The sequence below is a fragment of the Pseudonaja textilis genome, chromosome 2 (assembly GCF_049901715.1).
Source record: "Pseudonaja textilis isolate UNSWEBS1 chromosome 2, rPseTex1.2, whole genome shotgun sequence".
NCBI lineage: Eukaryota > Metazoa > Chordata > Lepidosauria > Squamata > Elapidae > Pseudonaja > Pseudonaja textilis.
The window spans coordinates 71,954,525-71,968,564 of NC_141991.1; the positions used below are offsets into that span (position 1 = coordinate 71,954,525).

At 36.0% G+C, this 14,040-nt stretch overlaps 1 protein-coding gene across 1 annotated transcript in view; it reads left to right on the forward strand.

The window, feature by feature from the left end:
* The window catches only part of FAT2 (FAT atypical cadherin 2), an 88,411-nt gene that overhangs the window by 15,813 nt on the left and 58,558 nt on the right, over positions 1-14,040 (forward strand). The window contains exons 2-3 of the mRNA XM_026696631.2: positions 4,205-7,459; positions 7,978-8,292. Of these exons, the coding sequence (XP_026552416.2) occupies positions 4,213-7,459; positions 7,978-8,292 (3,562 nt within the window). The 5' untranslated portion in view covers positions 4,205-4,212. The remainder of the gene's footprint in view (positions 1-4,204; positions 7,460-7,977; positions 8,293-14,040) is intronic.

Here is a 14,040-nt window from a genome sequence, read left to right on the forward strand (position 1 = left end):
TAATCATGTAAATTTACTTTGTGGTTCAAATTCAATACTTTCTAATATTTTCAGGAACAATAAAAGTCAGGTTAGATCCACACTATGTACTATATTTATTTGCAGCACATCAGTTTTTGAATAGTGATAATATTATTATGGGATATGTTTATGTATGTCATGCTTTGTATAACAACTTTTTGCAAGGCCATGCTCATAGTATATACTTATCTGAAGAAAGGATGTGATTTTAAAAATAAAATTTTCTGTTAGAAAGACAAAGCAATGGAGGTTATGTCATTTTTGAATGCTAGTATGCCAAAACTAATGAAATGACATTCTTGTAGTCCTCTGTTCATTCTGATCAAACTTATTAAAAAGGGAATTTCCCCCCCTAACTAATCGAAAGAGGGTAGCATTAAATGTGTCTGCTGTGTATTTGTATATTCAATAAGCACTTTATCAGGGACTGTACTTTATTATACCACTAGAAAAACAAATCCACAAAAATTAAAGATCTGCACTAAAAGAATTAAATCTCTCTCTGATCCCTTGATCACTTATAGTCAAGTCCATTGTCTACTGTTGAGTCTTTAATGTTTTTTTTATCTATTTAGTCACAGGAACATAAAATTCCCAGTGATTCTCCCAAACTCCAATTTTTCATCATAGTGAACTTTGCTTCTACAATATGAATGGCTTCTGTCTATATGCCTGCTAACCAGCTCCCTGACCAGCAGATCACAGAAAGTCCTAACATTTTTTCCCCAAAGAAGATTGATGGCATGCTCAATAAACTTTGGCTGAATGTTCAGTTCAGAAGGTTTAGTTTGTGTCTTCTGCAACAGTCCTCTTATGTTCATTCCTCTGTTAATCTCAATTTGAATCTTTGTTTTGGAGGAAAGTCCTAGTTTTGTTATTTATTACCAGATTTTCATCTCTTTGAAACCCCTATGTTTGCCTATGGGAGAAATGGCGTCAGCTTCCCTCAAGTTTAGCAGAGTGAGAAGATAGAGAAGTTTGCAAAGATAGATATCGGTATTTCACTGTGCCAGAATTAATGCAAGGACATCATAGGTCACCCATCTTCCACCCATGAAAATTTCCCCAAAATTATCTTTGAAAGCAGTCTCAAGAATCAATACTTTCATCAGATTAAATGTGAACTGATAGAAACTGATCTGGGGGGATTTTTCTATGTACAATAATACTATGTACAATAATTGGATTCCCAATGGAAAAGGTAGGAGTTATAAATGTAAGAATAACTGACCTTTTAATTCTTTGGTCTTCTGAATAAATAATCTATGTGATTTCCTGTGTATTTGTTTACTTAACCTGCTATTTTCAAGTGACCTTCCCAGATAATGAAGCAAAATGTATGGCCAAGGCAGATTTTTGGACAGTATTTTCCCACCTCTTGCATGAGGTTGTAGATAGGCCTTTTCTTGTCCTACCTTAAGGTTCCTGTCACAGAGACCCACATGTAGAAACATGTTTATGATCTTCTTAAAGAGCACTAGAAAAAATAAAGAAAAGGATGCAGGTGGCGAACTCTTCCAGTTTTTCAAGTGACTCACAACAGGGTCAGTTTTATTAGTATGGTAAAGTACAAAGCTCGGAAAGATGACTGGGGTGCAGATTAAGAAGCATACCTTAAGCAAATGTATGAAAAGAATGCACAGAAATGTAATCTGTCTTCCCTTGATTGTCTAGTCAAGATAATATTCTGTGAAATTCTCCCAAGTTTATCAGATAATGATTCCAATACTCCTGTGCATACATTAGGGGACCCCAACCTCCACCTGTGGATTGGCATCGATCCGTGGCATGTTAGTAACCAGGCTGCGTGTAACCAGTAACCAACCAAGCAAAGCCCCCTCTGCAGGATGCAGGCAGCACATGAAACCATACCCCTTCCAGTCTGTGAAAAAATACTCTTTCCATGGAACTGATCCCTGGTGCCCAAAAGGTTGGAGGCCATTTGTCTACATTGTGGAAGGACAAGGACATGCAGGGAAATATATGTCTGAGAGATGAATGCAGCAATGTTTAGAGATAGTTAAGAATGATTATGCACTCAGTAGATATTGATTGTTCTTTGAACTGTGTATTCTTCCACAGTTGTATCAGGGTGAGTTCATTTAAATAAAGAAAGCTAAACCCACTTCAATATAACTTCAGTACCATAGATTCTATTTTTCCTGTGCCTTGTTTTCCTCTTCCAAACTCATATATTTCCTCTTCCAATGTGCATTTTATACTATATGAACCTCTGAGCAGAAACTGTATAGGTGACAGTTCCTCCTGGCCACAAAGGAGGAAGCCTCTTTGACCAGTATGGAAACACAAGGTCTAAACCCCTTAGTTGAAAGCATTGCTGACAGCTTAGCAGTTCTGTTTCAGATAATTAATTAGCCCTGCACATTTTGCATGCTGCAGACCTGAAGCCATAGCAGTACTGTAAGGAAGAGAGAAAATAGCTTTCCTTGTTCATCCCTTTTTGCTGCAGCTATAAGTGTTACTGAATTGTGCTGTGCAAGAATATAATAGTAGTCTTGGGATGTTCCAATGTATGTTATTGATATTTTTTTGTGCAATGAAATCTTTAGTTTGACAATATGCATATTAGAATGCTTTTATACTGTTACAATCCTACCCTCTGGAGCAGTTTCATGCTATTTTTTAGAAGAAGTTACTGCTGCTCTCTGCAATAAGGAAGGTGAGGAAAGGGAAAAGTTAGGAAAGATGTTCAGTTGCTAGTTGTCAAGCCCCACATAGTTGGCAAACTCAAGAATGAAGAATTAGTTGGACTTCAGAGAAGAATTTCAAAAGCTAGTCAGGGGTAAGAATTAATCTTGAAAACTGCAAGAGGAATTTCCCAGAATTATTTGGGTATCTGAATAATTACTACTTCAGACTTACATACAAAGTAATATAGGATTGATCTTGCTTCTCCATGTGCTAATTTGCTCTTTGTCTAATCTCTAGATGATCAGTGTCCTCCAAGCTGATGCCCTGATAATAATGGACTGTAGTTCTCATAATTCTTAGCAAGTAAGACCAATTATGGGAATCCAATACATTTGGAGAATATTTAAGGGAAGCTGGTAGGATAAATGTAACGAACAGTGATGAAATGTTTAGAAATTGACAGCTACATTGTATGCCAAATGAAATGGTATTTCAATATAATGGATTTTTCCATGTTACTGATTAGTGTGCCTGTAGGGGTCAGAGAATGTTTTCCCAATTATACTGTGAAACAATTAATAGTGGATTAACTATTAAAATGGTTGCTTTTTCTAGAAAGAAATTGATACTTTCAAGTGCTGTACAACTTTTGATATTACACACACACACACACACACACTTCAATTTATGTAGCACATTAAGCCTTAATGAGATTTATTTGGTTTATGGATTAACATGATGCATGAACATGCCAATTATATTTAACCAGTTACTAAGACATGAGATTTAGTCATATGAAGGACCTTTCTACAATTCACTAAGGAAAACGATGACAACTTCCTGAATACCATATTATATGCAGCTCAAAATCTCTGTATTGTATGTAATGTTACTATAAAATGGCATATTAAGGCTGCAGTGCTTCCATTCCAGAAAGATGCTTTCAGCCCAAATGAGTTGCAGAATCCAATCTAAAAGCAGCTTCGCCTTTGCTTGGAATCATGTAGCTGCTGTACAGTCATAACTTACATTTTTTTGCTATATAAAAAACATGTCATTATGGGATTCTCTTAAATTATAGACTAATTACTGCTAACCTAAACAAATGGATCAAGAAAAAAGAATCTAGTAAGCTTTTAAACTAAAAAAAAGTTTTGTTTCAGAAGAAAAGAAATGGAAATCAGTTTCTTGCCTGAACTGGAAAAGGCATATAGAGCAGCAGATGACAAATCCTGATGACAATATGCATGTTACAGGGTCACAATTCAGCATTCCCAAACAGTCCAATACGTGCAAAATGAGCTGTCTTAGAATTGAGATGGTACCGTTAAAATAGAAAATAGAACTATTTCTGGTTTTTGATCTTGAAAGGGTTTCTGAAAAAATAAATCTATGTTGTTTAAGCTTTAAAAATGATAAAAAGAACTTGATAGTAAATAGTAAACATATAGTTTAGGTGTCACATTATGTTTTTATAATCATGCTCTGTCTAAAACCATTCACTCTCTTGTTTTCATTTCCCTCCATTTAGGATCTGCAATGGATACAAGGAAGCTTTTTGTGAACTTTGCCCTTTGCTTAGCATTTTTTCTGGCTTGTGAGGGGAATTCGGAGAAAGGCAATGGATCCCTTTTACACTTTACTTATCCTCTTTATAACACTTCAATCTATGAAAACTCAGCACCCAAAACTTACATGGAGAACTATGTCAAAATGGGTATATACATCACAGATCCAGCATGGGATATCAAATATCAAATAGTTTTTGGGGATACTAGTGGTCTCTTTAAAGCTGAAGAATATATTGTTGGAGACTTCTGTTTTTTGAGAATTAGAACCAGAAGTGGTAACACTGATCGGTTGAACAGAGAGTTCAAAGACAAGTATCTTTTAATAATCCATGCCAGAGAGAAAACATTTGCCTACGAGACATGGGCCAAAGTGCTGGTCCAAATTCTTGACAGAAATGACCTAAAGCCTCTATTCTCACCCCCTTCTTATAAAGTGACAGTTGAAGAAGACACACCTCCGAAAACTACAATTGGTTGGGTCAGTGCCACAGATGCTGATATTGGTCAGAATGCAGAGTTCTATTATATGCTAAGCACAAGGTCACAATTATTTACCATTCATCCCACCAGTGGAATAATCATGAGTGCAGTGAGACTGAATGCTACCCACAGAGGGAAGCACCAGTTAAAGGCCTTGGCTGTGGACAGAATGAGGAAGATCTCTGAAGGAAATGGTTTTGGAAATATGGCCAGTCTTACCATCCTGGTGGAACCATCTACCAGGAAACCCCCTGTTATTGCTTCAGTGAAGCTAGTTGATTCTGCTGAAGATCTCCTTTACGCTACTTTAAGTGTAAAAGCTGATGGCTCAGGAGCTGGGGTGGATGCTGTTGATATTGTGGATGGAGACCCAAGAGGGCATTTCAGAACTGTAAGATCATACATGGGAAGTAATGACTTCATGATAGTATCAGACAAAGAGATCAATTGGAGCAACAGTCCACGTGGTTTCAATCTCAGCTTGCAGGCTAAAGACAAGAACAAGCCACCTCTTTTTTCCCAGGCTGTATTTGTTCAAATACAACCTTCTAAATATTCCTCTGCCAAATTTGAAAAAGATAGTTATCAAGTCCAACTCAATGAATTTGCGCCCCCTGGAAGTCATGTTGCCATGGTTCAAATTACTCCAGTTCTCCAAAATGTAAAATATATGCTGAAACTAAATTCTGATAGCATTAACTTTAAAATCAACCCACAAACTGGTGTGATAACTACAGCAAGAAGAATAGATTTCCATAAACAGTCTCATTTTGAATTTGAAGTTACAGCCACCTATAGACACCTTTCTACCACTGTTATTGTTGACGTTATTGATTGCAACAATCATGCTCCTAGCTTTACCCGATCTTCATACCTCAGTAATTTTGATGAAAATCTGCCTCCTGGCTCAAGTGTTCTCTCAGTAAAGGCTACAGATAGTGATAGTGGGGAGAATGGCTTCGTTACATATAATATAGCCAATCAGAAAACGGTTCCCTTTGTCATTGACCCATTTACAGGCGTCATATCTACTACCAAATTAATGGATTATGAGTTAATGCAGAGGTTGTATTATTTGCGCATCTGGGCATCAGATTCAGGATCTCCTTTTCGTCATCAGACTGAAGTTCATGTTTCCCTCTTTCTGAATAACCTAAATGATAATGTGCCAGTATTTGAGAAGATTAATTGCAATGGAAGCATTCCATGGGATTTACCTATTGGGCACTCTGTGTTCACAGTTTCAGCCATTGATAGGGATGAACTAAATCCCATAAAATATGAAATCAAGTCTGGCAATGAAGAACAGTTTTTTGAATTGAATCCGGTGTCTGGTGTTATTTCCCTGAGAGCACATTTCAAGGATTTCCACTACCAGTCGCTCCTACCGATTTCCTATGCTCTCAAAATTAGCGCTACTGATGGAAATAATTCTGCATCCCCAGCATGTATAAATATTACTGTGGTCAAGCAAGAAACTCCTCTCTCTTTTCAATGTGAGGAAACCGGGGTACTGAAGGAATTGGCTAACACCATAATGCAGTTTGCTGTCTCCCCCTCTCCAGACCACCAGGATGAAGATTCCTCCTTGAATACATATCTTATAAACCGTCATGCACCACAGTTTGATGACACCTTTCCACGGTCTATTGATATACCGGAGACAACCCCAGTTAACTCTACCATTGCTCAGTTGACAGCAATAGACAGTGATGCTGGCTTTAATGGAAAGATGGTCTATGTCATCTCTTCGGGAAACGAGGAGAGCTGTTTTGATATTGACACAGAAGTGGGTTTACTGCTAGTACTTTCTCCTTTGGACCATGAAAGAACAAGTTTCTATGTACTTAACATCACAGTATATGATCTCGGCAGTCCTCAGAAGTCAACATGGAAATTATTAGCTGTGAATGTTCTGGATGTAAATGACAATGCACCTACATTTTTGCAAAGCACATATTTAATACCTATACCAGAGGACATAAGAATGGGTACAACAGTTGCTGTGTTGACAGCTAATGATGCTGATACAAATGACAACAGCAGAGTGAAATATTCCTTTCTGACACACAGTGATAAATTTGCTATCAACAGTGTTACTGGAGAAGTAGTAGTGACTGCTACTCTTGATAGAGAATTGGAGCCTCAGTACATATTAAAAGTTGAAGCCAGAGACCAGCCACAAAAGGGCCATCAACTCTTTGCAATTGCTGATCTGGTTATTTCTTTGGAAGATGTAAATGACAATGCTCCGTACTGTATCCCAGCCTTGAACAAGATGAATGTTCCTGAGGATTTGCCTTTAGGGACCACTCTACTATTCCTGGAAGCTTTTGATCCAGATATTACCTCTGAAGGAGAGCTGAAATACAGTCTGATCACTGATCATGAAAATACGTTTCATCTGAATGAACTTACAGGGTCTTTAACATTGGAAAAAGAATTAGATTATGAAAAAATTGAGTTTTATAACATCTCGGTGAAGATTAGTGATGCTGGGAAGCTCTCTTCTCTCTGCTACATTGAGGTAAATGTTTTGGACATTAATGAAAATCTGCACCCTCCTTCCTTTGATTCTTTTGTGTATGAAGGATCAGTGAAAGAAAACAGCCAAGAAGGGACACCTGTGATGAGAGTAGTAGCTCAAGATGGTGATAGAGGAAAAGATGGACAAATCCAGTATTTCATCAGAGAGGGATCTGGCATGGCTCTCTTCAACATTGAAAATGACACAGGTAATAATGGTATATTGTAGGGGGAGTATAGAAGAAGAGTGATCAAATAAGATTATGATTTATCATTTTTTTTCTTTGGTATTAACCATCATAAGCCTTCTAGTATACAACAAACATTGCCTGCTTGCAACAAAAAAATAATAATGCTGTAAGAGGCATTGAATGCATGCTTCTTCGTAATATACTAACTAGAGTTAGTAGAAGGCTATATTATATAAATTTCTCAAAAGAGCACATTGCATTTTCAGATGCACCTGATTTTATAGTAAATGTTTTTGTTTGTTTAATGATAAGATTGGACCAGTTATATAGCTTGCATTGTATTGGTTAGGATAGATTTATATCTGCAGAAACTGAAAATATAGTCACTATAAAGAAGAACAGTGTATTTCCATAGATTAAGTTGCTTTTCAAGAGTTCCAGAAGAGAAACTCCACTTTAATTCTCAAAAAGATAATAATACTGTATTTAATTTTGTTTTTGATGCTGGAAACCATGTAATACTCTGTTTCTCTCAGGTCTTATTTTTACCATGGGGCCACTCGACAGAGAATTGTGCTCTCATTATTGGTTGACAGTACTTGCTGTTGATAAAGGATCAGTCCCCCTGTCTTCTGTGGTTGAAATTTACATTGAAATCAGTGACATCAATGATAATCCACCTCAGATGTCCAGAACTGTCTTTTATTCTTCTGTCTTGGAGAATTCACCAGCCAACACTTCCATCCTTCAAGTTGAAGCTTTTGATCCTGATACTGATTCACAGGGAAAACTGACTTTCCTCATCATAAATGGAAACCACCAAGGAATGTTTGCCATTAATCCATTCACTGGTAAGGATTTTTTTTTAAAGACATACCTACTGTATAAGCTGTGTGCTTTAGTTTCTCTTGCTCACTATTTTTACATTCAAATATATGTTCATATTGCTTGGAAAAGATGTATACTGTTTTTAGTTTAGATTTCTCTGATCGTTGCAGAAGGGAGATTAATTAACACAAAAACAAAATCATTAGTGCTTAGTACAACTTCCATTAAGATGAGGAAGTTGTTATCTCATATAATTTTGGGGATTGAGAAATAGTAATTAATCTTGATTAAATTTCTATGTTGACCATATTTTTTATTTATTTATTTTATTTTAGTTGGTTTGTCAATTGCTTACAAGATAATAAGTATAAGTAAAAACATAGTTATGAATACATGGATACATATAAGAAAAATAAAAGAAACAATAGGACAGGGACTGTAGGCATGTTGGTGCGCTTATGCACGCCCCCTACAGACCTCTTAGGAAAGGGGTGAGGTCAATAGTAGACAGTCTAAGGTTAAAGTTTTTGGGGTTTGGGGAAGAAACCAGAGTCAGATAGAGTATTCCAGACAGTGATCACTCTGTTGCTGAAGTCGTATTTCCTGCAATCAAGTTTGGTGCGGTTAACCTTGAGTTTGTATCTATTGTGTGCTCTTGTGTTGTTATGGTTGAAGCTGAAGTATTCATTGACAGGTAGGACATTGCAATGTATGATTTTATATATCATACTTAAATCGGACCGAAGGCGGCATAGTTCTAGCTTTTCTAGGTCTAGAATTTCAAGTCTGGTGGCATAAGGTATTCTACAACGAGTAGAGGAGTGGAGAACTTTTCTTGTGAAATATTTCTGGACTTTCTCAACTCTGTTAATATCAGATACGTAATGTGGCTTCCAGACTAATGAGCTGCATTTGAGTATTGGTCTAGCAAATGTTTTGTATGCTCTAGTTAGTAGTGTGATATTACCAGAGAAAAAGCTACGTAAGATTAGGTTAAAAACTCTTAACGCCTTTTTGGCTATGTAGTTATAGTGGGCTCTAGCACTTAGATCATTAGAGATGAGTACTCCAAAATCCTTGACAGAGTTTAGATCATCAACAAGGTCTTGACTATTCAGCCTGTATTTTATTTTCTGTTCTTTTTGCCAATATGTAAGACAGAGCATTTATTTGTTGAGATTTGAAGTTGCCATTTGTTTGACCATTCTGATACATAGTCAAAGTCTTTTTGAAAGGTAGCAGTATATGCTGTTCTCTGTTAACTTTATCTATTTTGTCTAGCATATTAATTTTAAGATAAATGTTAATACTGCATTTTCCTACCTTAGCACTGGTCAGAATTGTTTGAAGTGTAATTCCTACATTTTTTCCCTTATGGATGTTTTCATTTATGATGAGTTTGGTAGCTGCCTAGAGCCTTCAGGATTAGATTTTATTGAAATGAAGAAAGCAATTGAATAAAGTCAGCATTGATCTTATCTAGAAATTCTGAGAGTTGTACCCATATGGTATAACTCATATGGAGGGTTCCAGTCTGGAGAAAACTATTTAGAGTAGAGGTTAGCAACCTTGTTCTGTATCAGGACCAGTGACCATAATGCCACTGGTAAACAACACTGTTTTCTTTTCCTTGTCTGCCTCATGGCTCATCTCATCAGTAGGAGGCATGTTGCCTTCCCCATGCTAAATACGTTTTTCAGCTTCTTTCAGTATTCTGAAGATGCAAATCATCTTGCAGTTTGATTCTTAAACATTTTACTTGCTGAGTTGATCACAAAACAGTTCTGCATATTTATACTTTGCTTCAATTGTTGTCCGTTGAAATGTCAATTAATGATGACACATAGATAATGGATAAGTAATTTAGTATGTGGAATTTAGTCTGCCATAATCTGTTCCTATATCTAATGCCATGTGTTATATCTTTAGGTTATACTTGATGTTTTAGATATCATGTGATGAACATACATGTGGGAACCAGACTGCTACCTAACATGATACAAGATACATCTAAAACTAATATCGTTCAAATAAACCATTACTGATTATGATATTGTGAATAAATTGTGCAATTTGTAGAATTGTACAAGTGATCATCAAAACAGTGAATTCTTAGATTCCTTTTATTTCAGATATCCCCATTTAAAAGGGAATAACATTATTTAACAAAGTTGGTATGCTTCTGTGCCAGTCTTGTCCTTCAATAATGACAACATTGCTTGTTTTTCCCCTCCACCAATATATGGAGGAAATATCTACAACAAAGAGGCTATATTGGACCTGTTGAAAGGAGAGGTTGTGGAGTCTTAAGATGTACCTGTTACATGCAATGTGGGGGCAAAGAAAGAAGTCATGGTACTGTCTAATAGAACCGCTTTTATCACAAAGGGATTCTGTACTATAGAATGCTGGCTTATCATTCTGCAAACTTTGGTAATCCATTGAAATGATTTTGTGAAAATATAAAAGACAAAGTTGTTTACATCTGTTTGCAACCTGATATGACACTTGTAACAGAATCGGGAGGGTCATCCAGATATTTTTTCCCCAAAATGCATTTCTAGCTACTGCATGTAGCCTCGATTTTTAGCTATTAAGCTATTAAGATCTGGAAGAAATGGACTGATCTAGAATGTTGGAAATGCCTCCTTATATCAGGAATTCATTCTCTCTGTCAAAAGAGATGGTGTTATTTATTTAAAGATAACTAATTTGCAAATTCAATTTTTCATGAAGGTATTTGAGGGGTCAATCAATTTTATGCATTCATTTGAATTATCCAAATTATTTTAGTGGGTTTCAGCCCTGCATTTTAGCTCCAGAACTACCTGGGGCATTAGATCATATGCTCTGGAGTTCGTTATATTAATCTTCCTGAATATAGCTCTGATCATGGTATCCTGATCAGTTAATTATCTGTGTTTGGCATTATTCTTATCTCCTTCCAGAGAGTGGCTTCTAGGATGTTTGTTTTTTAGGACCACCTTTATTGTTTAATATTCTTATGAAGATGCTGAGTGAGGTCAATTGTGGGTCTGGGCTGGGTGCCATTAATATGCTGATAATATGCAAATCTATTTCCCTCTGACATCTGAGTTAAATGAGGTGATGCAAGTCTTTAACTAGGGTCTAGAAGAACTGCGGTGGTTCAGTGGTTACAATGCAGAACTGCAGGCTACTTCTGCTGACTGCCTACTGCCGATTGCTTGCGATTTGTCAGTTCAAATCTCTCCAGGCTCATGGTTGATTCAGCCTACCATCCTTCTGAGGCCGGTAAAATGAGGACTCATATTGTTGGGGGCAATATGCTGACTGTGTAAACCACTTAGAGAGGGCTGTAAAACACTGTGAAGTGGTATATAAGTCTTAAGTGCTATAAGCTATAATAGGTTGAAGTTGAAAACTGAATAAACTGAAGTAAACTGAAATTGACTCCAATAGATTGAAGCTCTGGCTTTACCTGTTCCAGCAGTTACAACTTACAATAAACGGATCAGTTTATGCTCCCATTAACTTCACATTAAAACTACCAAAAGATGCTGAACGAAGTTATTTCTTGACAATGATTCAGAAACTGTAACTAATGCAGAATGCAGCAGTGACACTGTTGTCCAATGTGGCTATTGCCCTTTAGAATCCACATAATATCATATCTAAAATAATTGCATTGGCTATATGTGTGTTACAATTCAGATGTCCAGATTTTAGTAATGATATTACTTACTGAATTTTAGTAATGATATCACTTAATGAAGGACTTGGGTGCTTCAATCTCCCAGTATATAGTGCCTGAAAATCACAAAGAAGGCACTCCTATGTATCCCATAGAAGCATATGGGACAGACATTTGGTACATATGTTTTTAATTGGAGAGAAATTTTGTAATATATGATAACTAATGTTATCTACTGTACATATTATGAGTACTTAGTAAGTGTAATTTTTTTCCTAAGAATTGTATTGAATATTTTGTGGAGTTCTAGTTTTGGGGTCCAGAGCATCTTTTGTTTAGTATCAAGTAACTGAAGTGTTTGTATTCGCAAATCACACTAACTTATTGTTTGATTTGGTTTTAATTTACACAATGTGTGAACCACTTGTTATCGTTTAAATTTACATGTGTACCCAATCATTATGTTTTGTTCAACAAATAAGACTTCAAAAGTCAAGGTTTTATATTGTGAGACACCCAGAGTCTTGCAAAATAGCTAGCATATAAATGCTGTAAAATAAGAAAATAAATAAAAGTAGGCACACTGTCATTCTATCTCCATCCAGCAAAGAAGTGAAGCTTTGATCTTCCAGGCAGTCTGAATTTCCAGTTCTTTCTTTTTGTAAGTTAAGCACTTAGGTTAGCTTCTTGCTTTCCTATATTGTCTTTCAGCTTCCTGGATTTGTATTGTATTTTCCTACAACTTCTTTCACTGGATACTTCTTGTTTATTTTATTTTTCAATTAAAATTTGCAGCTCTGGCTGATAAAATAGTTTAACTTTTATCTACTGTGGTTGATGAAATTGTTCATTGTAAGATATCTCTTTAAGCAAAGCATATTCACTCATTGCAGTTTATAAACTGTCCTTTTTCCTATCCATATAACTTGTTTTACTGCAGCAAATGTGAACAATGCTAATTGTAAATAATACTTTGCAAATAATTTTTGTAGAAGTGAGTTTCAGTCCTGAGTCAGAAGGTGATAATAATGAAATTGTATTTAGCTTTTTAAGAGAAGAAGAAAAAAAGGGACTGGTTTCAAAATGTGAAGACACAAAAAGTGTTGCAATATGAAGTACCCCAGTTAGTGAACTAAAAACCTTTATTCCATTCTTTTTTTCTCTTCTCCTATTCCAACCATCTGTATTTTGGATCTATTGAGCATTATAACTGAACTGTTTCTCTGTTTGCTTTTTATCTACCGAAGGATAGTTTTGTAATTCTTGGGATTCACCCAAGCTTATTAAAACTTTCATTCTGATTTTGATTAAAACATTTTGGCTGCAACCAGAACTTTCCTGTGTGAGTGTCATAGTCTATGCATGGATTTTCAAATCCACCCATTTTAATGCATATCTTTTATATTAATTATGTTTACTTAATTATTTTTTTTATTTTCAGATTTACGCAGTTTTGAATAGATTATGTGATATTAAATATTAAAGAGCTGCACTCAGAAAATGATTTGCTGGTAGTTTCAGGATATTGTGTAGGCAGCCTGACACTTTCTAAATATTTTGAACGACATTACTTGCCACTGCAAGTTTGCATTGCTACATTACTTGCCATTAAATAAAGCAGAAGGAACGGAGGTCTACCTGGAAAATACTCCAGGATATTCAACCCTTATCATGTTCAATGGGCAGAAACACATAGAAATAAATATTTAATAGGGAACAGAATGATGGTCCTAGTGTTGTTAGTGAATGGAATAAAAATGCTGCCTTGAAAAGATTGGAGACTATCTAGTCCGTCACCACCACCCCCAAGCAGGATACCCTATACCATTTCTGACAAATTGCAATCCAATCTCTTTTTGAAAGCCTCCAGTGATGAAGCTTCTACAACTTCCAAAGGCAAGCTGTTCCATTGGTTAATTGTTCTGTCCAAAAATTTCTCCTTATTTCCAGGTTAAATCTCTCCTTGTTTTGGTTGACAGTAGCTTTATAGTTAATAATGGAGGTAAGTTATTGGATGACGTAGGATGGGATCATGGTCCTCCACACACAAATAAAATGCTTACTTTTTCTTAACTGTAGTTATTTTGAGGAACAGGGA